At 40.6% G+C, this 24,934-nt stretch overlaps 1 protein-coding gene across 2 annotated transcripts in view; it reads right to left on the bottom strand.

Moving 5' to 3' along the window:
- Positions 1-13,000: 13,000 nt before the first annotated feature.
- The window catches only part of PHF6 (PHD finger protein 6), a 47,122-nt gene continuing 35,188 nt past the window's right edge, over positions 13,001-24,934 (bottom strand). The window contains exons 9-11 of one of the 2 annotated variants that reach the window (XM_049644839.1): positions 23,652-23,785; positions 16,520-16,649; positions 13,001-16,193 (exon numbers count right to left, since the gene is read on the bottom strand). In XM_049644839.1, the coding sequence (XP_049500796.1) occupies positions 16,520-16,649; positions 23,652-23,785 (264 nt within the window). In that variant the 3' untranslated portion in view covers positions 13,001-16,193. Of the gene's footprint in view, positions 16,650-23,651; positions 23,786-24,934 lie in introns of both variants that reach the window. The other variant, XM_049644840.1, reaches the window with a different exon arrangement.

Here is a 24,934-nt window from a genome sequence, read left to right as displayed (position 1 = left end):
TACAGTATTCAACACATTACACGAGATATTCAACACTTTATTATAAAACAGGCTTTGCGTTAGATGATTTTGCCCAACTGTAGGCTCACGTAAGCGTTTGGAGCACGGTTAAGGTAGGCTAGGCTAGGCTAAGCTGTGATGTTTGATAGGTTAGGTGTAGTAAATGCATTTTTTTATATCCAATATTTTCAACTTACAATTGCCCATTGTAAGTAGAGCAAGATGTATATACCCTTCCCCAGTGTTAACATTCAACATAACCACATCTGGTACAATGATCAAAATCAGGAAATTAACACTGACGTAACATTTTTAACTAATCTGGAATCCTTATTTAAACGTCACCAATTGTCCCATTAATGTTCTTTTCTGGGCCAAGATCTGATCCAGGAGCACACATGCATTTCCTTAAATCTCCTTAATCTCCTTTACTCCAGAACTGTTCCTCAGTCTGTTATGACCACATTTTTGAAGGACACTGGCTAGTTATTCTGCAGAATCTCCCACGATCTGGGTTTGTCTGAATTTCAGGTGTTCCATTTGGGGCCAGAAACTCCACATACTTTGAGACTATGTAAATATTCTGTTCCTCATCAAACTTTCACTGACTAATTCTAACGTGCATTGGTGATTGTTCACTGAAACAATTATTACTGGGGTGTTTCTCGAATGTTGATTTTTTTTCCACGAACATCATTCCTTCTTCACATATTAGTTGGAATGCTACTATAATAAAGAGCTTTTCTTTCTCCCTATCCATTGTTTTTTAAATTATTTAAATCACGACGGACTCAGGAATTCTATCCTATACATAATGATCCACTAGTAGCATTAATTACTCTGTTGCCCAAATTGCTTCACATCTGGCTGTTGGGAGTCCCTCCATGTTGGTTCCTGTATCTTTGTGGTTATTTCCCCATCGTTCTTTGAGCACTTCCTTAATTTCTGGCACCACAAGATACTCCAAGGCTCATCTTGTACCTTTCCTGTCCTAGCCTTGGAATCTGCTGTTTTTCCAAAGAGCCCTGGTTCCTTCCATTGGAAAGTAGTGTTAAAAGAAGTAGAGGGAAAAAAAAAAAAAGAAGTAGAGGGGCATCTGGGTGGCTCAGTCAGTTAAGCGTCTGACTTCGGCTCAGGTCATGATCTCCCGGTTCGTGAGTTTGAGCCCAGCGTCGGGCTCTGGGCTGACAGCTCAGAGCCTCGGGCCTGCTTCGGATCCTGTGTCTCCTTCTCTCTGCCCCTTACCCACTCACACTCCGTCTCTTTCAAAAGTAAACATTAAAAAAATGTAAAAAAAAAAAAAAAAGAAAAAGAAACCAAGCTCTGGGCATTGGGTTATAACATTTAAATCATGATGGTAAAAATCAACAATGTCTTAAGAGTAATTATATTTTAAAAACTAAGGTTTAGGGGTGCCTGGCTGGCTCAGTCAGAACATGCAACTCTTTTTTTTAAATGTTTATTTATTTTGAGAGAGAGAGAGAGATAGCGAGCAGGGAGGAGCAGAGAGAGAGAGAGGGAGACAGAGAAGTCCGACGTGGGGCTCAAACTCACCAACTGTGAGATCATGCCCTGAGCCAAAATCAAGAGTCTGACATTCAACCGACTGAGCCACCCAGGTGTCCCGAGCATGGGACTCTTGATCTCGGGGTTGGGAGTTTAAACCCCAAGTTGGGAGTAGAGATTACTTACAAAAGAGGGGAAAGAATTAAAAAATATAAAAACTAAGGTTTAAAGCTTAAGTAATGCCACCTATCATTATTTACTATGTGTATGTATGTTTAAATTCATATATTCAAATATGTATATATTGAATTCTTTTTTGGAAACAGAACCTCATGTTCTGATCAGGTCATGATCTCCCGGTTCGTGAGTTCAAGCCCCACATCGGGCTCTGTGCTGACAGTTCAGAGCCTGGAGCCTGCTTCGGATTCTGTGTCTCCTTCTCTCTCTGCCCCTGGCCCGCTCACGCTCTCTCTCTCTCTCAAAAGTCAATAAACATTAAGAAAATTAAAATAAAAAGGCCTGCTGACTTTCATGCTTCTGTGCTGCATTTGAGTGTTTCTGCTAGAGCCAACGGTAGAAAAATCAGCAAATAAAACAGGATTTTATAAGGGTTCTTTGCTTCTAAAGAAGCTAGAAGTCCCTAAGGTGAGGTCACCTCCTGTCAGGGCTTTAAGGAAGCACTGTTACTCTGGTTCTTAATATAGCTAAGGCCGTGGCTACTGGCCGTGGCCGTATGCTGACATCTCTTTCTTTTTTTCCCCTCAAGTTTTTATTTACACTCCAGTTAGTTAACACACACCACGTGGTCTCACAAGCAAAGGTGGGGAGGGGTATGTTAGAAATAATTAGGTATAATAGGTATGCTTCCTATATTTTTAATGAGATCAACAGTAAACTATCTTATAGTTGAGGCTCACGGTATAGGCAAAGTTGTCAAGTACAAAGCAGCTCAAGTGACTTTAGGTTACTTTTTATTAGTATAGGGAATTGTGCATCTTTTCAAGCAGAGTAGTGACAGGTTCCCATTCACGTGTGTAAGGGCTAATGAAGGGACTGTTAACAAGTTGCCTTGTAACAAAGGTTTTACTGCCCAGTTTAAAATAGCTCTATTGTTCCATAGCGATTGTAGCACACGACGTACTGGACAGATTGTAACACCCTGAACATTTACCCAACGCCTCCTCTTCATAAAGTGTTCTCGCCTCAGGGTTATCGTACACTAATAGTTACAAGCTGGTCCGTTCCCTCGTGTACAGCTCCCTAATAAGATATTCCGCTTTCCTCCATTCTGACACTTTTGGTTACTGTAAGAAACCAACAGAACAATTTGGTCTTTCAACCTGTGGTCTCTGCTCTCCCTTCAGGCTTGCCTAAAGGTCCCTGCTATCGTTGAAAATTTTCTTTTAGTGTATCTATTTTGGGGGGAGAGGGAGAGAGAAAAAGAGAGAGCATGTGCAGGGGAGGGGCAGAGAGAGAGGGAGAGAATCCCAAGCAGGCTCCATGCTGTCAGTGCAGAGCTCGAGACGGGGCTCAAACTCATGAACTGTGAGATCATAACGCGAGCCGAAATCTAGAGTCAGACGCTTAACTGACTGAGCCACCCCCCGGGCGCCCCAAGGTCCCTGCTGTAGTTTAGATAGAGATGTGCCATCCAATATAGTAGCCACCAACCACACGTGGCTATGTAAATCTAAGTTGAAATGAATTAAAACTTGGGTGCCTCAGTCCTACTAGCCACATTTCAAATGCTCAATAGCCACTTGCAGCTGGTGGCTACTGTATGAGCACAAAGAACATTTGCAACACTGTAGAAAGTTCCGTAGATTAGCTCTGGGCTAGAGAGTGAGACTTCTAGAAGGAATGACAAAGAACAGTCTCAGAGCATCGGTGGGAAGGGCTCTAGTAACCGAAGCCGGCTTCTCTGTAAGCTGATACTGTGCATAAAACTGTCAGACTGTTCCAGTACTCCTAACTCTTAGGATTTCCAGGATTATCTTAGCCCGGAGGCAGATGACTTCATGAGAGTAGACTGCTACTCTGCGTAGAAAACGGAGTAGGACTGAGTGAAGTTGATGAGAAATCTAGTCGCGGTTTGTCTTAGAATCTTATCGGAATTGTTTTGAATGTTCCGTTTCTGGCAGACATGGGCAAAGTCCCCTTCCTCTTCTCTCTCCTCTAACCCTGTTTAGCAAGCTGTATTGATGCCATTGGGGTGCATACATTTGCTCAAAGTTCATTACCAGTGGACTCCCGACCTAAACTTCTAAACCAAGAGCATACCTCTTTCCTTGACTGGTAGGTTATTTCAATGATCTGATTTGTGGAGGGGTGCTTTTAAGGAAAACCTTGCAAGGGAGGAATCAAAGCAGGATAGGGACAGGGAGAGAGCAGAGCAAGGGTAGGGCCTCAGGTGAGGTCTAGCCCTGGCCAACTCCCAGGGCCTACTCACGTTGGTCTCCTCTTGAGCTAGGGGACAGGGACTTGGTATCCTAGTACCATTGGTTCCCTGGGAAGGGGGAGAGTGTAGCCTCCCAGGCTCCCATAAGACAAGGGCGAGTAACCAGAGATCGCAGGCGTCAACCATACAGCAAGCAGATGTGGGATGAGGGCACTAGCTGGTAAAGGGACCCAGAGAGGGCACCAACACATCTACCACACCCATGTCCACAGGCTACACGAAATAGCTACCAGTGAAAAGGAGTTCTCATGAAATTTGTTGGAAACATTTTCCTAACCTAGGAATCAAGTTTCAAGGAATATTACATTATCATGAATATAAATAACTTTAATAATGACCTTGTGTGCTACAGAATTAAGACTATGTCTAATTTCCACCATTTGTGAAAAAATTTATTTTTTTACGTTTATTTATTTTGAGAAGCAGGGGAGGGACAGAAAGAATCCAAAGCAGACTGCACTGCGAGCGTGCACCCTGATGCGAGGCTGGAACCCACAAATTGTGAGATCATGGCCTGAGCCAAAATCAAGAGTCAGGTGCTTAACCGACTGAACCACCCAGGTGCCCCTATTTTATTTTTAATGTTTGTTTTTTTGTTTGTTTGTTTATTTGAGAGAGAAGGAGAGAGCATAGGCGCATGCAGGAGGGGCAGAGACAGAGAACCCAGAGCAGGCTCTGCACTGACAGCAGAGAGCCTGATGCGGGGCTCGAACTCACAAACCGTGAGCTCATGAGCCAAAGTCGGATGCTTTAACCCACCAAGCCACCCAGGCGATCCCATTTGTTAGAAATTTAAAAAGCAATTGATCAGGCAACAAATTAATTGAATTTTCTCTGGTAGCTAGTTAGTAATAATTTGTTTAGCTGAATCCAGGTAACATTCTGAAATTTACATGAGTATCTAGAAATGTTTCCACTCGACTTTGTGTGAGGACTTTTAAAGGCATACTATCTGCTGCATGTTTGTAAAGATCATTTAGCAACAGTATTTTACCTCTATTTTATATCTCTTAATATTCTTAAGTGTCTTCGGGGAGTTCAAATCAGTATAAAACTACATTAATAAGCATCTAATTTTATACAGTCTACTAGGATTGCCCGGAATGTATGCCTGTATCACATATAATATAGAGACACTAATAATATATAAAGTGAGTGCTGAAATCAGGATTGTATTTTAGAGATATATAATTGTAAATAAATACATAAAAATGCTATGTCTGTGATTTGCTTTAAAATCAATTATGGTGTATGGGAGGGGAACAGGTAAGGGTATATATGAAACAAGTCTGGAAATTGGTTGACAACCGTTGAAGCTGGGTCATGTGTTCATGGTAAAATCTTTCTGCAGGGCATTTCACAGTATGAATTAATGGACTTTTCGAAAAATGTGCCCAAAACTTTAACTTGGGAATCTCTGTTTAGAAATGTATCTTAAGGATACAATCAGACAAGGGCAGAAAGCTATATGTATAGGAATGTTCAGCTCAGCATTATTTATTTTTAAATATTTGTTACCCATGCTTCCTATAAGAAGAAAGGAAATGTTACTTCAACAAAATGAAAAAGGAACCTAAGATAGACGAGGACATTGAAATATAAACAAAGCGGTGGTATCTGAAGGGTGAAAACAGCTTGAAAGGTCAATTTCCTGTATTTTGGGTGTACGTCAGCAGAAAACATTGGGAATCACCCTGAGTCATGGGGAGGGAGAGAGTTCTCTCTAGGCCACTTGATCTAAATATAGTTCATGCTCTTTCCTCCAGAATGTGGTTCCTCTCCCCTCCCCAGATCGTTGTTCCGAGTTTGGACCTTCTTCAGGCTCCCTTAATAATTGCTGCTATTTCTGTTGGTGTACTTGAAGTTTTTTTTCAAAATTATAGAAAAGTTGCAAAAATAGTACAAAGAGTTCTTGCTTTATCTCTTTACACACACACACGCACGCACACACACGCACGCACACACACGCACACATTCTTTTCCTGAACCAGTTAAAAGGTAGACATGACCCTTTACTCCTAAACACTTCAGTGTATATTTTCTAACAAGAATATTCTCTTACATAACCACCATTATCAAAATTAACATTGACATAGTAATATCTGATCTTCAATCCATATTTACATTTACTCAATAGTTCCCCAAATGTCCTGCCCAGCAAGAATTCTGTTTTCCCGAACCAGTCCCCGATTCAGGATCACACATTACTTTTAGTTGTCACGTCTCTTTGTCACCTTTGCTCAGTGTGTCTTCGACCTTCGAGACATTCACTTCTTTGAAGAGTACCGGCCAGTTGTTCTGTAGAATATTCTTCTCTGCTGTTTCTTCACCATTGCATCAGCACCGTTTTTGCAAGAGCAAAATAATAGCAACCACGAAACCTGGAAACGGAACTATCTAATGATAGGGAAATGGCTAGCCTATCATACATCCACAAAAGGGAGTCTCATGCAAACAATAAGAATGGTAGAGTGCATTTACTGAACTGTGAAGATATTTCCAACTTTTAAATGGAGACAGCAGGATACAACTTAGCAGGTATAACATGCGCCCATTTGATATAACTACACATACGCGCAGAAATGTTTGAAGGTTTTACGGGAGAGAGAATGGTGACTTGATGCTTCGTAAGATTATGGGAGCTTTGAAATTTTTATGTCTGCTTGTGTGTATTTTCTCATTCTGGTATAATGAGCGTCAAGTCAGGTGTGAATAGTGAAAATCTAAAATGTTCCAAGTGACAGGATAGCTTTACTTTCGTATCTGAAGGATCACGTGTGGAAAGGGGACTAGGCGTTTCCGTCTTGGTCCCTGTCATCTAATGTGTTACTCTTATTCCCGGGTTAGCCGCAAAAGCAGACTAGCAGAGGACCACGTGACAGGGCTTTGGCCACTCGGGGACGTTACAGTCAAGGGGTCGAGGAAATAAGAACCGAAGGGTAGCCGCAGGCTTTGGCAGCGGCCACGGGCGGGCTTTGCTGGGGCAGTTCCAGGGTAGCTGAGAAAGCGGAGGGGTGTGAACAGAAGTGAGTGTGGCGAAGCTGGGGGAACGGGTCGGAACAATATGGAGGCGGAGACGCCACATGGGGACTTGACTTTCAAGAACATCATATGAGAAGAGGAGAGGAACAGGTCAAACTAGAAGGGAACACAGGAACGAGGGCCGGCGTGTCAGGGGACGGGAGAGTCTCGAGTCTCTGTTCTCTCCTTTCATCGCCACGAGACCGTGCACGGGCTACTATCTTTACCTGCATTTTAGACACGGGATCACGGAGGCGGAGATTCCGTTAACTTAATCAAGGTCACGCAGGATCCGCGCCAAGGCCACCAGAACCGAGAGTCCCTACGCTTATGTGTGTCACAGTTTTCTAAGTATAAAAGGAAAGACAGGTAAGTAAAAAGGACTGAAGACCAATGTGGAGAACCTGAGATGAAACACCAGTATCTGTCGTGGCACCGGGCCACGCTGTTGCCACCACCTCTAGTGGGTCACCTTTCCCAGATGGAACAGTAGACTGAACTCCAGGCACGGGGGAGGCGAAAGGATGGCCGAGAACTGAGAGAAGCAGGACGCTGAGGCCAGTGATATCTAGAGGCAGCGGAGGTGATTAACCACCTCACGCAGCCTGAGTAGCTAAGGGAGCGAGGCCAAGAACTGCCCCCCCAAGAAAACGAAGGAACGAAGAGTCTGACTAACATGGGTGCACCGCGGAAACAGAAGTTAGGATTCTGGGCAAAAGGGGAAAGAGAAAAACCGACAAGCGAACGCCGAGTAAAATCCAAACTGGTGTGTCAGCAGCAAGAATGGAGAGGACGGATCCAAAAGGCAGAACGACAGATCGCGACGAACTTGGCAAGCTGACGTGGACCAACCGTAGCCCTATCGACTGAGGGCGTTGTTGACAAAGAGAGAAAACTCAGGCGAGGACAACTCAGGGGGGGACTCGCGCCGAGCAGCCAGCAGATCGGGTAGACGTGTCCGGGAGAACACGTCCGGGAGACGTGTCCGGGACACTATTCAGCGGGTGGAGCCGACTGTGCTCCGGGATGGGGCCTCATCGGCAGAACACACGGCGGACAGCTGTAGCAGATCACGGTGATAAGTGAGAACAATACGAGAGGGCAAAGACTGGAACAGTGTGGAACACTCACATCAGGCTAGGGAGAATAGTCAGGAAAGGAGCAGCGTTCATGGGGCGGGGGCGGGGGGGGGGGGGCGAAGATCACGGGAATTAAGGTAAGAGAGTTTCCAGGAGGGCATCAAAGGAAGAAAATAAGGAAGTGAAATGTTCCAAGTTCTGTGTCGATCTTTCTAGGAAGTGGCCCACGGCTAGCTGCATTTCCAAGTTTCATGGAATGAAGTGACCCCGGTTATGAAATGCCGTGAAGGCTGCCAAGCCTTTCCCTTAAGCAACATATGTTTTCTTTAACCCCTCTCCCTGTGTCCCCACCCCCAACCCCCGCATACTGGATAGCCGCCCTGAGCGGTCTGGGCACACGGATAGGCTGAAATGCTTAAGAACAACTCTTCTAAGGGAGGTCGGGAAAGACTGTCCTATTTGAGGATAATGCCAAAATTCCAGCCCTGTGATGTGCAAACTTTCCAGAAACTGCTTATCTTTTGTGCTTGCTCTCTAACCGAGAACATATGAAACCAGGGTCCCGAGAATGATTGCTTCCTGGTAATACTAAATCAATACTAAATATAGAACATAAGCCTATTTGGGCTTAAGGATCAGGAATGTTTGAAAATAAGCCTTTGTGTTAAATTGTCTGGCTAACCTCTGAAATGAAAATAATAGCAGTCTCCATGACCACCGAAGTTCAAAGTTACAAGAAGAACTCTCTAATGCTACCCCTCTTTAAAGACTTCATTACTTCATACATATATGAATAAAAGGGTGGAAGGAAACATGATCAAAGGTTATTGGTAAAATATTGAAAAACTATTTTTGTAAGGTTACACACAGGATTAAATCCTTTTAAATAAAATGATTGTTTGGCTAATATCATAAATACCCAATTAGCACAAAAGGTGATTTTGAGAATTAGGAAAAACTAGTTTTCGTGTGGTATCAATCATCCTTGACTACATTCAATTTATTCTTTACTTAGAAACTGGCATGTTGACTGACCGGCATAACTGAATACTTGTGCTATTTTTACCAACAATTTATTTTCAGACGTGCAGGTAACTTGCTTGAAATTCTTAAGTGAGAACAATCTTCTTTTTTTTTTTTTTTTTTTTGCAAATGAGCTGAAAGCATGATATAGATATCTATATATAGATATCTATAGATACATCTATATATGTATCTATAGATATATCAAGTCAATTTTTCTGGTTTGTCTTACAGTTTATTCATCCAAGGACAAAACAACTAGTTGAAAAGTGAAAAGTTCAAATGGTTTCATCTTGTTTCTACATAATTGACCAGTCGTTAGACACATTCATGATTTGGGGAGTAAGAACCATCACGACACGTAAAGGTCATAGGAATTCTTCAACGAAACACTGCACGACCCCTTCAAGTGCACTGAAGCAAGACACCCATGACCCCGGACAGACAGAGAAGCAGATCCATCTGGCCAAAAATGAACAGCTATGAACAATCTGTTACTTTTCAGAAAGTGGGAGGAAGGGAGAAGATTCACCAATTACTACTGTTACTAATACATATGAAACAAAACCTTTTGACTTAATCGATTGTTTCCCCCAAATAATCCATATTCTACTTTGAAATACAGTCTCTATGGGCTTTACCACAAAATCAAGACCCTACAGAGTTTTCTATAAGGCATGTATTATGTTTTTTAAAAGAAGGTACCAGAACGCTTTCCATTAAAATGCATTCCTCGGGGCACCTGAGTGGCTCAGTCGGTTGAGTGACCCACCTCGGCTCAGGTCACAATTTCGTAGTTCGTGAGTTTGAGCCCCGCGTCAGGCCCTGTGCTGACAGCTCGGAGCCTGGAGCCTGCTTCGGATTCTGTCTCCCTCTCTCTCTGCCCCTCCCCCACTCACGCTCTGTCTCTGTCTCTGTCTCTTTCTCTCTCAAAAATGAATAAACGTTAAAAAATATAAAAATAAAAGGCATTCCTTTTGGAGTGGAAAAGCAGGGAAGCTTAATCCCTATAGATGACCTTTTTAATTGGTGCAAATTTTTTGGATGGCAATTTTTATTAAAACTTTAAATGTATATATATTTTATGTTGCAGTTCCACTGCTGGAAATTTGGCCTAATAAATGCCCCCCTCATAAGGGCATGAAGAAGTATGTGAGACCTGACGGAACAATTTCAGTCCAGCCACACACTGCAATGGAGCGGAGCCTCTAAACAGAACATGAGAAATCTAGTTGTTCAAAGGAAAAGGACAGGTGCAGAACTGCGTGTATTGCATGATCCTATTTACTCTAAGAAGTACATAAGTTATATATGTACACAAGCATTTAGAGGGATACACGTCAAATACTGGGAAGTAGGCTTGTGGAGAACGGGGATTTTCCCGTTTTGCCCTAGAGATCTTTGTAGGTTTTAATTTTGTACGATGACTATGTATTATTTTTAAATGGAAGTAAAATTCATAAAATATAACTCACCCTTTCAAAGGGTAGAACTCATGGTTTTTAGTATATTCACAAAATTGTGTAACCACCACTGCTGCTTAATCCAGCCATTTGCATCCCCCCAAAAGAAACCCTGTAGCACCTGGTAACAGTCACTTCCTAGGGCCCCCTCTCCGCATCTCCCCCGTACCCACAAATCTGCATTCTGTCTCTGTGGATATGCCTCTTCTGGACATTTCATGTAAATGTCATCATACAATATGTGATCCTTTGTGCCGGGCTTGTTAGCATTATGTTTCCAAGGTTCATCTACACTGTAGCAAGGGTCAGTACTTTCTTTTTAAGGTGATGTGTGATTTTAATAAATAAAAAAAATTTGTAAATAGCTGATTAAAAAAAAAAAACTCAGAAGAGGAAAAGCCTCATCCTTTTGTACAAATCACTTTACAGAAAAACTCAGTACCTCTAAATCCAATGTCCATATTAAAGTTTACTTCTACCTTCCCGCACCCACACGTCCTTGAATATGCGCTCGCTCGCGCGCTCTCTCTCTCTCTCTCTCTCTCTCGGGTCCCATTTCAAAGGTTTGTCCCTTCAAACAGTATTTTCGTTTCCATGTTAAGTCTGTTTACTAGATCATTATCATTCACACAGCAGATCTAGTTAGCTCTTTGCCCAGCTGCACCTTCCCGATCTCCCTGGCACTGCCTCCACCCACAGCATAAAAACACATTTATAGCCAGAGAGGTAGAGACGAAGGCATAATTTGGATGTATATGGACCCCCTATCTTTTGACAAAGATCCAGGTCTGAATGACTTCGGTCCACTAACCATGTTGCAGAACGTGTCTGCTACAGAGTCACACTTTAAATGCTGTCATTAACTTTCATAAGTAACTGGCATTTTAGGTTTTTCATCTTCTGAATAAAAATCAAGAGTAAATTTTTGCCTTATATCCTTATATATATAAAGTATGTACGTATGTATATATATAGATACATATCTATATAGATATCTATAGATATATCTATATAAGATATAGATCTAGATCTATATAGATATCTATATAGATATATAGATAGATGTATATATAGATAGATACAGATAGATATCTAGATAGATATAGATAGATATCTAGATAGATAGATATCTATATATACTGGGTAATTGCCCAGATACTTCATTATCTCAACATTGCAAAATTATGTAACATTGGTTTATATATAAAGCAGCATTGTCTCTGCAACCGAAGACTCTAATATACAAACATAGACGGTTTTCCCTTAAAAATATGGACCGGCCATAGAATTTTGCTGGCCATAGAATTTTCCTAGAAAATTCTACCAGGTTTACACTTTGGAATGACCTGAGCAATTGCTGATGACTGCAGCTGGAAAAAGAAACCAGAACTCCCCCCACCAAAGTCCCCAGCTGTCAATAGTTTTAGTTAGCTAAAGAAAACCACATAACCCCCTTCTCCATATTTTTATGGTGGTAAAAAAGATAAAATCTTTTGTTAAAAAATTAAAAAAACAAAATGAGAGTAAAGAATGGATTTTAAACACACACACGCTGGCACATGGATGCATGTGTGACGAGTAATGCCAGGTAACATTTGCAGTGAGGTACACTATCCCATAGTTCCAGCATTAACCAGACCTGTTACATAATGTGTAAAAGTTATTTATTTATTTTTGAGAGAGAAAGACAGAGAGGGGGGGGAGGAGCAGAGACAGAGACAGAGACAGAGACAGAGACAGAGACAGAGGATCCAAAGCAGACGCCACGCTGACCGCAGACAGCCCGATGCGGGAGTCGAACTCAGGAAACATGAGATCATGACCTGAGCTGAAGTCGGACGCTTAACCGACTGATCCACCCAGGTGCCCCTAATTTATTTTTCCTCTAGAGTAGGAATGCAGGTTAGGAGTTGTGTGTATGGAATGAGCACATTCCACTAATTAAAACTTTCATTTCTGCCCTGGACACGACTACCTCAATCTCCAAGCACTGTACGAGAAGTAAGCTGTCCACGATAGAGGGAGTCAATTGAAATCTGTAAGGTGGAATGCCTTTATAAAAAATATTAATCCTCCTCCGTATGACCAAACAGATAAACCGCACTAGGAGTTTTGGCTTCTTTTCAAAATCCCCTTTGAACTAGCTTCCAGAGGACCCAATTCAAGCCAAAGGTACCCGAATCCTGTTAATAAGAAAAGAACCAAGGTGTAACACAGTTCTGTTGTACTCAAAAGACGGATGTCTCGCTCCATGATGAGACTCTGATGTTGTGAAATCTTGAACTGGACTCAAATGCACTTTTTGTTCTCTCTCATTCTCTTTATTGACAAGTTACTAAACAAGCTGGGCATTTCGTCTTGAAGGAAGACTAAAGGGAACACAATCTTGCTGCTGCTACAAATGATACCCTTCATTATACCCTTTGACAAAAAAGACATACATACAAACATGAAAGTCATAACTCATTTATTGAATGAATAGTATATGCAAGAATACCAATAAAAGGAAACTAATACTACAAACTACAATTTTGAAAATAAAGCCAATATAACAGGAACAAAATATACATAACATGAGAGGAATGTTTGATTTTGACCCATAATGCATTCCTTATCTTTACAGTTAACCTAAATGTCTGTTAGAACAAAACTGTATACCTTGGTCTAACCTTTAGTGCTTTTCAAAAAAGCAGCAACATTCTAGAACACTTTTCTTTTTCTTTGAGATATTTAAGATTCACACATTTGTTCAAGTACATAGATTCTGATTCAACAGTAGATCTACATATCTTGTTATTCTCTTAATATCTTGAGTAGCACGTACTCCTGAGCAAGTACTGTCTGAAATTCTAAAATTGCTGATCTTTGAAATAAAATGTATTTCAGCTGTGGGTTTTTAATAAATTGAGATGAAAAGTAAAATTCACACCCCCTCCCCCTCCCCCCAGGAACAAAGAGCTCTTATTAAAGTATAGAAACTCAAGTCTATCTTTCTACTCTAAAGAACATTTCTTACTAACAGTTCTGGTAAGGCAATAAATGCTCCAGAATAATCTTCAATATACGCTTGCAAAGATTACACTGTTGAATATCAATAACGAAAACAAAACAAAACAGAGGGGAAAAAAAAGGAAAGAAAAGACGCTTCAAAATTTCAAGCTAAAATATGCGTAAAAGACAGTCATGGCAGTATTTTTGGAAATGACGTACGTGTTATATACTTATCAAATAATGTCATGCTTATTAAAACTACGGTTAAGGACTCAAGAGATGAACAGTAAATACACTGCTGAGGTCCATTTTTCTAAATATTCATACCACAATGTAATTACTACCCAGAAGATGATGCTGCTACTTGGGAACATAAGTACTGTACAATTTTTACATTGTAAGGCACTTTTTACTCAGCATGTGACGAAGACATGGATGGAGAATCAAAGTATCGGAGGTTTACAACCAAAGGTGATTTTTCATGTGACTTCAATTTACATTTCATTTCAACTTTTAATGAAAGACTGTTTAGCCAATCACACCACAGTGAGAAAGATAGGTAGCCAGCCACTTATTCTAGCCAACCAAAAGGTAAAGTGCTATTCTGGTTGCTAGTGGCAGAGAAGGGGTTGAAGACACCCATACAAAGGTATACACTTGATTACATAGCAAATCCATCGACTGACAGCTAAGTATTTGAAGTCCATGATATGATCATCGACTGGCCATTTTTACCCCGGCACCTTCCATTTTTCCTAAGAACATCATTACAGTAGTTGTCCAAAAATGAAGGTGCTCTATTGTTCCGTGGGTAAGTGTATGGCACACCATGTAAAAATGATCAAGACACAGTGATTCAAAGATTTAAAATAACAGGTTTCAAGCTGTTGTAAGGAAATAAAGTACAGATCCTTTGGGAAAAGTCACATAGCTTGGTAAACAAACATCTAGATCTGTCGTTGCACTTCAAGTCATGGTGAATTTTGAAAATTCATCACATACACACAACATTAAAAAAAAAAAAAAAAAAACAACAACAACACCCAATGGCATATTTAGAGCAAAAGGAGAAAAACATATAGGGCAACCCCACTAAAGCTAGTTTCCTTCTAAAAATAATAAAAGATGGTTAAAATAAAGCAATCATCAAGTCCCTTGACTTAAGTGAATACACACTCGACAAATGTGACCTTCAGGGACTAGCGGTTAAAAAAAAAAATCAGTCATTAAGCACAGTGTAATTTTCCACCTGTTACATTTTAAAAATGCTTTTCCATAAGCTGCAGAATATCTCGATGCACAGTCAAGTTAACACGGTATTTCTTGTTTGCTAATTTGCTTTAATGTGGTAGGTTAACTAATAATTCAGAAATCAGAAGCCCTACCTTTGAATATTGAGGTGCTATGGTAATATTAGGCAGACCACAACTAAAGTTTTTTGGTTTTGCCATAAAGAAATATATAAATGTGCTTCAGCAGGTAAGTGGGAGAAAATATCACGAGCTGGGAATGCCAGTGTGAAAATCCTTTCTAAACAGCTGGGTTCTTAGGCTTCGAAAAACAATTTCGATGATCGAAAAAACAACACCAGGCCCTACCAGAAGAAAAGGAGGGCACGAAAGCCTATTTGATAGATAAGCAAAGCAATGAACGAAAACATTAAAAATATTAAATAATTTTTTTTTTAAAATAGTGGTCACAAAATTAAAAATAAATACTGTTTTCTGCAGGCTGTTTTTTGACTCCTACAGCACATGAGACCTCCTTACATACTCTGGGCCAATATATGAAGTGTTCCACACCACACGGCACTTGAGAGGAACCGATTTCCGACATGGTGGCTGAAGTCCTTAGTGAGTGGTAACCCTTTACATCTTAAAGAGGTTCAATTTGCTGTTGCCAAACGTTAGTTTCAACTTGAGAGGATCCAATAATTTTGCTAGAAGTTCTTTGTATGACATGATAAGAGAAGAGGTTTACTGTCAAGAGAAGTTTGGCAGAGGCGCACCGGAGCTCATAACTTATCACCAGTTGCCCGAGTGCATGCTGGTCAGTGAGAACAACTTTAACAGGGACGAAATGAAAAGCTTTAGCACACTTCTTGGAAGAGATTTTTAGCATGTGCTGTCAAAGCCAAGAGAAAAAGAAGGTTCTCTTCATTTCTAGTATCCATTACTTGAGTGTGGAAAAAAAAAAAAAAAGCAAAAAAAAAAAAAGCACAAATTCCCATGTGTCGCCACCAGAGGCGTGTTTGCACTGTAAAGTGAAATTTGCTTATGCTCTCCCTTGAGTATGAATCCACTAAACAAACTTAGACACTCTAAACAGTAGAACTTTGTTCAGTCCAGAAATATAGCTTACTTCATTTCAATGTCTGCTTTAACTGTCGACACTAAACACAGGGTTAATAGTGTTTCAATTGCTTCCCAGAAACTGCAAACTACAGCTACGTAATAGCAACATGTCAAATTCTGCCATCTAGTGAAGGCTCATAAAACAAACAAAAGACGTTTTTAGGCGGTTCAATGAAGGATCTAAGAGTTGGGCAGTAAAAAGTTACAAACCCTTTTTGATTTTAGAAAACAGTGAAAAAAGCATAGTAGTTATGGATGTCTTATTCAATTCCCAGTTTTCTAACTCTGTCCCATGAACCTGTTCAAAAGATGATAAAAAATTGTAAAATATGATGCTTGAGGGGAACACAATAAATATAATGTTATTGAGGAGCGAGAACATCTTATCGGTTTGACATTACAACTATACTTATGGATAAAGTGGAGAGCTTGGTTTTACTGGTACAAAATCAGCTAGTTAAAAAAACTATGCAAGCCTACACAATCCTTTAGCATTCTAGGAACATGCTTAACTAAACATAATAGCATTAAAAAAATCATACTGCATATACCATTACTCCAACATGTTATTTATCAGTGAGTATTGTATCCTGACAACAGATCCGAGAGAAGTAACGTTCATACCTAGTTTCCATTAAGTTGCTGCTGAGTTAGTTGCTGCTGGTCAATTTCTACTTTTCCCCGGCTTTTACTCTCTCGTTCCTCATCTTCTTCATCTCTCTCATCATTTCCACTATGATTTTTACAATATAGTCTACAATGATGAAAGATAAAAATCTCAAAACGTTTTGTCACTGCTGATAATACATTTACACCATTAGCAGATGAGGTTGGTGCCTGTTTAAAATAAAGGTTTCCTCATCCATGCTTTCTAAAAACTCTACAATTAGTTACAGGTCCATTTCTATCTGAAAGATAGGAAAGCACTCTATTAATGAGATAACACAAGTTCATCGGAAATAAAACCTCTGGTTTAGGGTAAATGTTGTCACACATGCCCAAAGATGAGTCAAGTCCTCATTCTGCCCACTGAGATTAAAAATAAATCTTCCAGCCAACTTGAAAATACAAACTTGCAGGTATACAGATGAAATAATCAAACTCGAGGTTTCAGAAAGATAATAAGAGTACATTTTAGGAAACAATATAAACTCTATACATACTGTTGCTTTTTGCTCGTGTTTCATGAAACACTTTTATTCAAATTCCTCAAAACGTCTTCCCAGCACTCGTGTCCTGGCTTTCATTAGAACACCTTTATGAGCCCCCTAACAGTTTTCCAGGCCCTGTGTTTGGCTAGGTCTCTCCTGATCTAGACTGGCTCTTCCAACCTCTCTTTCCCATGACACTCACTTTTTGGAAAAAGTTACACCAGCTACCTTTTCAACTACACCACTCTGGACTTGTCTAACTGTGGCACTGCTTCAGTTGGTTCTCTCTTACTCCAGATTCCTATAAAACTGGAAATAAGGTCCACGGGCTTGCTTAGCTCTAGGTTCAACTTTTTTCTTCGTTAGTCCAGGATATTTGCTAGGTGACCCTGTGTACTTCAAGAGGAATGTTAATTTCAGAATGCCCCACTATCAGTGATGCTTTTCGATCACTTGGTTTAAGTGGTGGTGATGGCCAAATTTCTCCACTGGGATGGTAGGTTTTCCCCTTTCAAACCAGAGGATTTGTACCTCTGGAGTGATACTTTGACATTAGGCCGTTCTGACAACCTTTTATGTGGGTAATATACACCGTATACTTGACATTCATTGCTTTTAATAAATAGCAATGTGAGTTACTTAGGACAAGGGTTTAGGGAGGCCAACTAACATATAAGTACCAAATCTGTGTTTTATAGGTAACCACCCCACTGTAATCAGTGGGTGAGCTGATATGAGCTCAGTTTTAAGTCAATTACATATACAAGATGACAAGATGGAACAATGCTTTAAAAATGTTCAGTGAGTGCCCTCTTGTGGTCAGCAACAGATAAGACATTCCTACAGGAATCCTTCTGACACAAAGGATCTAAAACTTGGTTTAACATGAGGAGTGTCTAACATGTGAGTAGAATTAAAGGCAGAGGGGAGGGTGGGGAGCAACAAAAGCAACGGACTTCTGACCTAGTTTTGCTTATTTTTTTATTCTTAAAATATTTTCAGTTACTTCCAAAGAACTATGGAGAATTTGTACTCTTCAAACGCTGCCCACTGGGAATCACTTATAAATTATGGGAAGTATGGAGGTGTAGAGAAACAAAGCAAATGGCATCATGAAAAAGCAAGTAGCTAAATCTAGAATGTGGGACTCTACAAGACTTATCGGGCGGGGTGGAGTAGGGATTGCTCTATATCAAGAGAGACTTATGAGATATAGCCATTAAATGCAACGTAGGGACCTTGTAAGTATTGAGATTCGAACAAAGCAAGTCTAAAAAGACATTTCCAAGACAACTGGGGAAATGTAAACGTAGACTTGGTAGGACAGCATACTAAGAACTTACTGTTGATCTTACAAAGTGTGATAATGGCACCGTGATACCGATGTAGGGATAAAATGACAAAAGAGATGTCGGGTTCTGCTTTAACTAAATACATCAGAAGGAAAAACAATAGATGAAAACAAGTGTGGCAGTAACTTGGTAGCTGCTGAGATGGGGAGCTGTTATCCTATTCTATTTTTGTATACTTCTGAAATTTTTCCTAAGTTTTTTCTTTTTTTTTCCCCGTAAGAGTTTTTTCCTAAAGGGACAAGCCCTTTTTTGTTAAAACAGATTTTCATCTTTTTATGGGATTATTTTTCACCCCCACAGGCCCATTATATGTCCTTCACCAATCTAGACACCGAGATCACGGGTGTGAACCAGTCAAACAAGATCTCTACTGTCACAGAATTTATTTTATGGTGGGTGACTGACTTTTTAGAGACATTCATATTTCAAAGTTTAGTAATACAATAAAGACAATAAAACAGGATAAGCAGAATCACTATGTAATCTTCTCTTGCCTTCTTAATGAACACATTTCATTTAATGAATAGATTACTTAAATAATCTAATGAGTATATTCAGGATCCAGAGCCAATGAAGAAGGAAAGCACATACAGGAGAGGGAAACCCCTTCATTCAGAGGTATTCCTCCCATTTTCCATTCTTCTATCCCCAAACTACTTGCATACGGACTCTGATTTGAGCTCAATAGTCTCTGAAAAAATCTGGAATCCACACCATATGCAGATTTTAGAAACAAATTGCAATGTGAAAAAAATAGAAAGAGTAATTCAAATCACTGTGGACCCCGGTATAAATACTTTCGTTTAGAGATGGTCACTGGCAACATGGTTCTCTGACAGCTAGAGAGTAAAAACCATCTGAATGTCTAGAAAAGGAAGTGATTATGCCACCATTAAAATGGTGATGTAGAACTGTTTAATGTCACAGAAAAATACCCCAGATATTATAAGAGTATACATAAGAAAATCTTTTTATAAATATGTACATACACGATCACATGTCTAGAAAATATTCCAAAAGATTTCAAATTCTCTCTGCTGGTAAAATTATGGATGAGGTAACAACTGTCCAGCTGCTGAATATGCCCCTCAGAAATCTTTTATGTATACAGGTGTGCATCTGCACATACATGTGCATACGTGTACTTGTTACATGCTAAAGTAGATCATGCAACTTGGGTTTTTCACCTTACTTGCTCACAGGTATAATACCTCTCCACGACTCTCCATACGGAGCTACTTCATTCTTTAATTGCTGCAGAGTATTCCACTAAACGCACGTGCTAAAACTTAAGTCTTTTGATAGACATTCTGGTTTTTGGGGGGTTGATTTTTGCTGCAATGGGTGAAAGGCTAAAAATCTTTTCCGATTTACCTTCAGTTAACTCTAGCTATTCCCCTGGCAACTTAGCAAAACTTGGCATGGCGTGCCCGCTTCTGCACTGAGCTGCTACCCCTCGGTTGGTGGACGGTAGCTGGAGCGGGAGAATTATACTCTGAGAAGAAGCTGTATCTCTGTTCCTGTGTGGTGTAACCTGACAATGACCTGTGCCTATAGAACTACAGTGGACCAGGTGCTGCCTCCAAATGCGGTACGAGGCTTTTAAGCTCGGGTGGCTCCCCTGTGGACCTACCCAATGTGAATCCAATCTTACTGGACCTGAGCCACACCGTTACGCTGACTGATGCCATCTGTGGTCATCTCACCAATCCGAAGAACAGGTGAGTAAGATGCCTTAGCGGGTATCGCAGTGAGCACGAACAGTAATGCAACGAAACTTCTCGCATGTACGTTTTTGTACTGTTTTCTGCTCACTTCCCTGGCATAAATCTCTACAAAGCAGACTAGTGGCAAAATATACACACCATTTCGTTAAAGGTTTTGGTCTCCAATGCTATATTGTTCTCCCAAATTGTACCAATTTATAGCCTAACTCAGTATCAAACATGAATGCCCAGGTCTCCAGAACCCAGCTGCCATGTGAATCCTACTAATCTTTGGCCATCAGATAGGCAAAAACTGGTAACATCTTGTTTTAATGTATGTTTTTTTCATTACAAATAAGGGAGAATAGCTTTTCACGTGCTTATAATCCACGGCCAGTCCTCTTATAAATTCCCTTTTCATGTCCTTTGCCCATTAAAAAAACCCAAAAAACAAAAAACAAAACCTGGGCTGTTTTTCTTAGGGATTTGAAGTTCTCTTTAGTCTAATTTCAATACAGTCAAAAATTCTGAGTTTCCTATCATGCTTAGAAAGGTCATCTGTACTCAACAGATTCTAGAAAATTTCTCCTACCTTCTCTACTCAGTTTTACATACGATTAGGTTTTTAACCCATGAAGGATATATTCTGGGGTGCAGTCTGAGGTAAGGATCCAACCCGTTTTCTAAATGGAGGGAGAGCCAGTTGTATAAACTGTAGAGATACCAAGTATTGAATAATCCATCCTGTCTCCACAGATCTAGTACTACTGAAATTACCCTAACAGAGACATGGATTTCTTGTGGCCGTTGTCACTGTGCCAGTACCAGGTTTAATTACTATGTCACTGGTTTTGAGATCTAATAGGGGATTTTCCCTCTTGATCTCATTTCAATTTCTTCTTGGCTGCTGTGATCAAGACGTGTTGACTACCCCCGTACCTACTTTCTCCCCTTCCCTTCGTAGTACTGAACCAGATTTGGGTAGCAATATGCCCACCAGGGGTATGTTCCCCTGTCTCCCTGGGACATGGTGACTCAATTCTGCCTAATGGGATGGTAAGCAGAAGAGCCTGTGGAACTTCCAGGAAGGTGGACTAAAAAGCCACTCGGCTGGAGGAATGGCCACCTCACCCAAACACTTTCCTTTGCTCCCACTCCCTCCTAACTGCCTGTGGAAGGGACGCTCCGAGGAGGAGAGAGCCGGAAGATGGTCATCTGGGTCCCCGAGGACACGCAGAACAGCCTACCACATCTGGACTGCTCTCCTTGGGACATATTTCGGGGGAAAACCAAATTTCTATCTGGTTTAAGCTTTCAGTTGTTTCCTATTATATAAAGTAACTCAACCATTACCAACAGTACCCCATTTACTCTTCTAGATAAAAGTCAAAACTCTTTATTTCATTACAATTGTATTTATCGTCTAGATTAATTTGAGGAAGACAGGTATCTTTCAAGGTCGAGTCTCTTCATCAAAAAACATAATATATTTTACTTTTCGTTTGGGTCCTGTGTAAAAACACTTTAAAAAAAAAAAAAAAAAAGGTTCACCTGTGGTGTGTGTAGGCGTATGGGGAAAGGGGCGGAGGGTGACATTTTTCATTTATGATTTCTAGCTAGTTATTACTGGGATTGTTTCTAAAAATTCATCTAGTATTCAGCAACCCCACTGAGCTCTTACTGATTTTAATAAATTGGGTTTATTCCTTGGGATTTTCTCGGTAGACGATGACACTCATAACAAATATTGACAATTTTATTCTGCTCCCTCACAATATCTATTATACATTTTTCTTCTTTCTCGTGTTGCACTGGCTTCACCCTCCCGAAGAGCGCTGCAGAGTAACACCGGTAGTTGAAAGCGTACTGGTCGAGTGGTTCTCAATTCCAGATGAACATGACAATAACCTGGGGCGTCATTAAAAAACACGGCTTGGGCTTCTACCTAGTGAATTTTAAATCTCTGATGGTGGAGCCCAGGCATGAACGTTTCTAAAGCGGGCCTGATCCATCCTCGGGGGGTTGTGAGGCTCAGCCCTGGTTACGAACTGCAGTCCCTTTCCTTTAATAAGGCTCTTTGCTGCCGTTTTCTCATAAATGCTCCATTAGGACCCCTCGCTGCCCGAGCGCACTCTTGGTTCCTTCCTTTAAAATTCAGAGGTGGACGCTGAATGCCATCTAATGCCTTTTCACCATCCACCAGGAAGGCGATAGGATCTTTCTTGCTCTATTAGTTATAATGGTTCACACTAATAAATTTCCTAATTTTGAACAGTCTTTAAATCGTTAGAATACAGATCTGGATTTGATTTTCTAACATTTAGGAATTTGGTATATTGTTTATAAAAGCCAGATTTGGTCTGCGGTTTTCTTGTTTTTGTTTTACATGCCATCTCTGTCAGGTTTAGTGTCACAGTTAATGTAAGTTTCACAGAATGAATGAAGTTTTCCATCTTTCGCCATGTGCTGGACCTCTTTAAATATTAGAATTCCTGTTTCTTAAAGACTTGACAGAATTCACTTGAAAAACATCTCCTGCCTTCCTTATTAAACAAAGTTTGGCAAACTTTATAATAGAGCATTAGCACCTCATCCAATCACCCAAATACGTGGTGACTGCTTACAATAAACTGCTTCGTACGCAAAATAGTAGGGTGTTTAGTCACTGGCTTATTGCATCCTGGGAATGGAAGGAAGTGCTTTACAACTCGCGAAGGCAAGTCAAAAATCCACGGACCCCCACCAACGTAGTCTCCATTCAGTTAAACGAATGGAACCGTTATACACGTACATGGATATGGAAGACCGATAAAGCAGAGGATAGTAATTCCAAATCTCCAAACCTTATGCTTTCCTCATTCCCCCAAGAGCGTCTCTGGGCTTCTATCTTCACAACCACATCCTATTCTAAGCTGCCAAGAATTCCCACCTGGACCCTGAGCAGCAGCCTCCTGACTCACCTTCCCATTCGCACCCTTGCTTCGGTTCCACCTCAGGGTCTTGCACATGCTGTTCCTTCTGCCTAGAACACGGTCCCAACACCCACATCGATCTACGCCCTTCCTATCTCAGCTCAAGCTCTATTTCCTTAAGGAAATTCCTAAATATTCACTCACTACAGATTAAGTCAGCTCCTTCTCGTTACATGTTCTCATGGTGCTTTGTAACATATCCTTTCTAGCACTTAATGTAGTTTGTAATTGTACATTTACGTGGCCATTTAATTAACACGTCTCTCCCACTAGACTATAAGCTTCGTGAGGACTTAGTCCATATGTGTACTGATCACTACTGTATGCCCAGCTCCTATCACGACACCTGGCACTTAGTAAGCATAACACACACTGGCTGAGTGACTGCTAATCCAGGGATGTATTGAAAGAGGAAAATGCCAATCATAGTACTTGTTTCTTTATATGGAGTCCTAAGTCTTCTATACTTGGCTAAATACCATCTAGGGACAGTGACCAAGTAAACTGATGTCATCTACTCACGGGCAGTTACTTACTGACAAGTTAAGGAAAATGGACAATTGTTGTTCTCTTACTTGTAAATTCCTCGTGACATATTTTCAATGTATTTGGCTTTGTCTTGTACTCCACAGTGGTAATGGTAAGTCTTAACACAGGCTTTTATTTCACATCCAATAGTAGCACCGGGCTGACTGCAAAGTGTACATTTCTGTTTAAGGGAAGAGAAAGAATAATCATAAGCAGTATTTCAAAGTTTTTGCAACCTTATTTATTCTATTTTACCCATATTTCAGCCAAACATTCCAGTTTACAAAGAAAACAGCCAGTTTTCTATGGAAAAAAAATACACCAAACTTACTGTTGAGCATCTAGATTAAATCACGCTGCAATTTAAACCACACTCTGATAGACTTTCTGATATTAAGTCACTCCCTGATGTTTCCATTATTTACCTATACTAACCTTCCAAGGTCTGACATCTAAACATAAACAAGATATTCCTGAATGCTGCCAAGCACACCAAAAAATGATACTCTAGATTTTAGTGGTTGGCTTCTCCTCCTCACGGGACTAGGTCCTTGGCTATTATGACTAAAGAATGAGAAGACAGGAAAGCGATTCCCCACGGAGGGACTGCTACCAAGTAGGTAAAAGGGCAGAGGGAGTCTAATGGGGCTGAAATCTTTTCAAGACATCACAAGTTGCCCTAGATCTGCCTTGCCTCAAGAATGTTCTGAGATTAAAAGGGTGATTGTTGACAAAAGAGTTTCATAGTCGAGTAAGTTGGAGGAATGCAACAGATTGCTTGATTGCAGAACTTCTCACAGCCTTTCGGCAAGAAGGAGGGTATAGGAAATAGCTCCCGAAGTATTGAACTCCAGGTGCCCTTTTATTTTTGGAGGGGTTGGGGAGCATCTCGATGGACTAATTTCCTTTGGAGCACACTTGGGAAAATGTTAGGTTAGTGAGTACACCAACATTTCACTGTGCAGAGGTAAACAAATAAGTTGACCAGAACGGAACTGTTATCCTGGTCACCTATTTATAGCTGTACAACAACACTGCTCGGTGTGATACGTGGAAGAGATTTTTCCCTTACATATTTTTGTAGTATTATACATTCTGATTCCAAGGAGTTTTGCTTATAAAAGACTAATCAAAGTATCAATAAACTGAACTGGATTTAAACAGAATAGCTCACATCAACAATCTTCACACCTTCAAAGCTGCAGTTGCACAAAGAAAGGGTCATTTCTAATGGATTCAGATAAAGCTCAGCAAAGCCTGAAACCACTGGATGAAAGGCTGAAGGCGGACTCACGACGGAGGGGCACGGATTACACTCGCCACCCGAATC

The sequence above is a fragment of the Panthera uncia genome, chromosome X (genome assembly GCF_023721935.1).
Source record: "Panthera uncia isolate 11264 chromosome X, Puncia_PCG_1.0, whole genome shotgun sequence".
Lineage (NCBI taxonomy): Eukaryota > Metazoa > Chordata > Mammalia > Carnivora > Felidae > Panthera > Panthera uncia.
The sequence above is the reverse complement of the archived record's forward strand: the minus strand, read 5'-3'. Positions and strand labels throughout refer to the sequence as shown.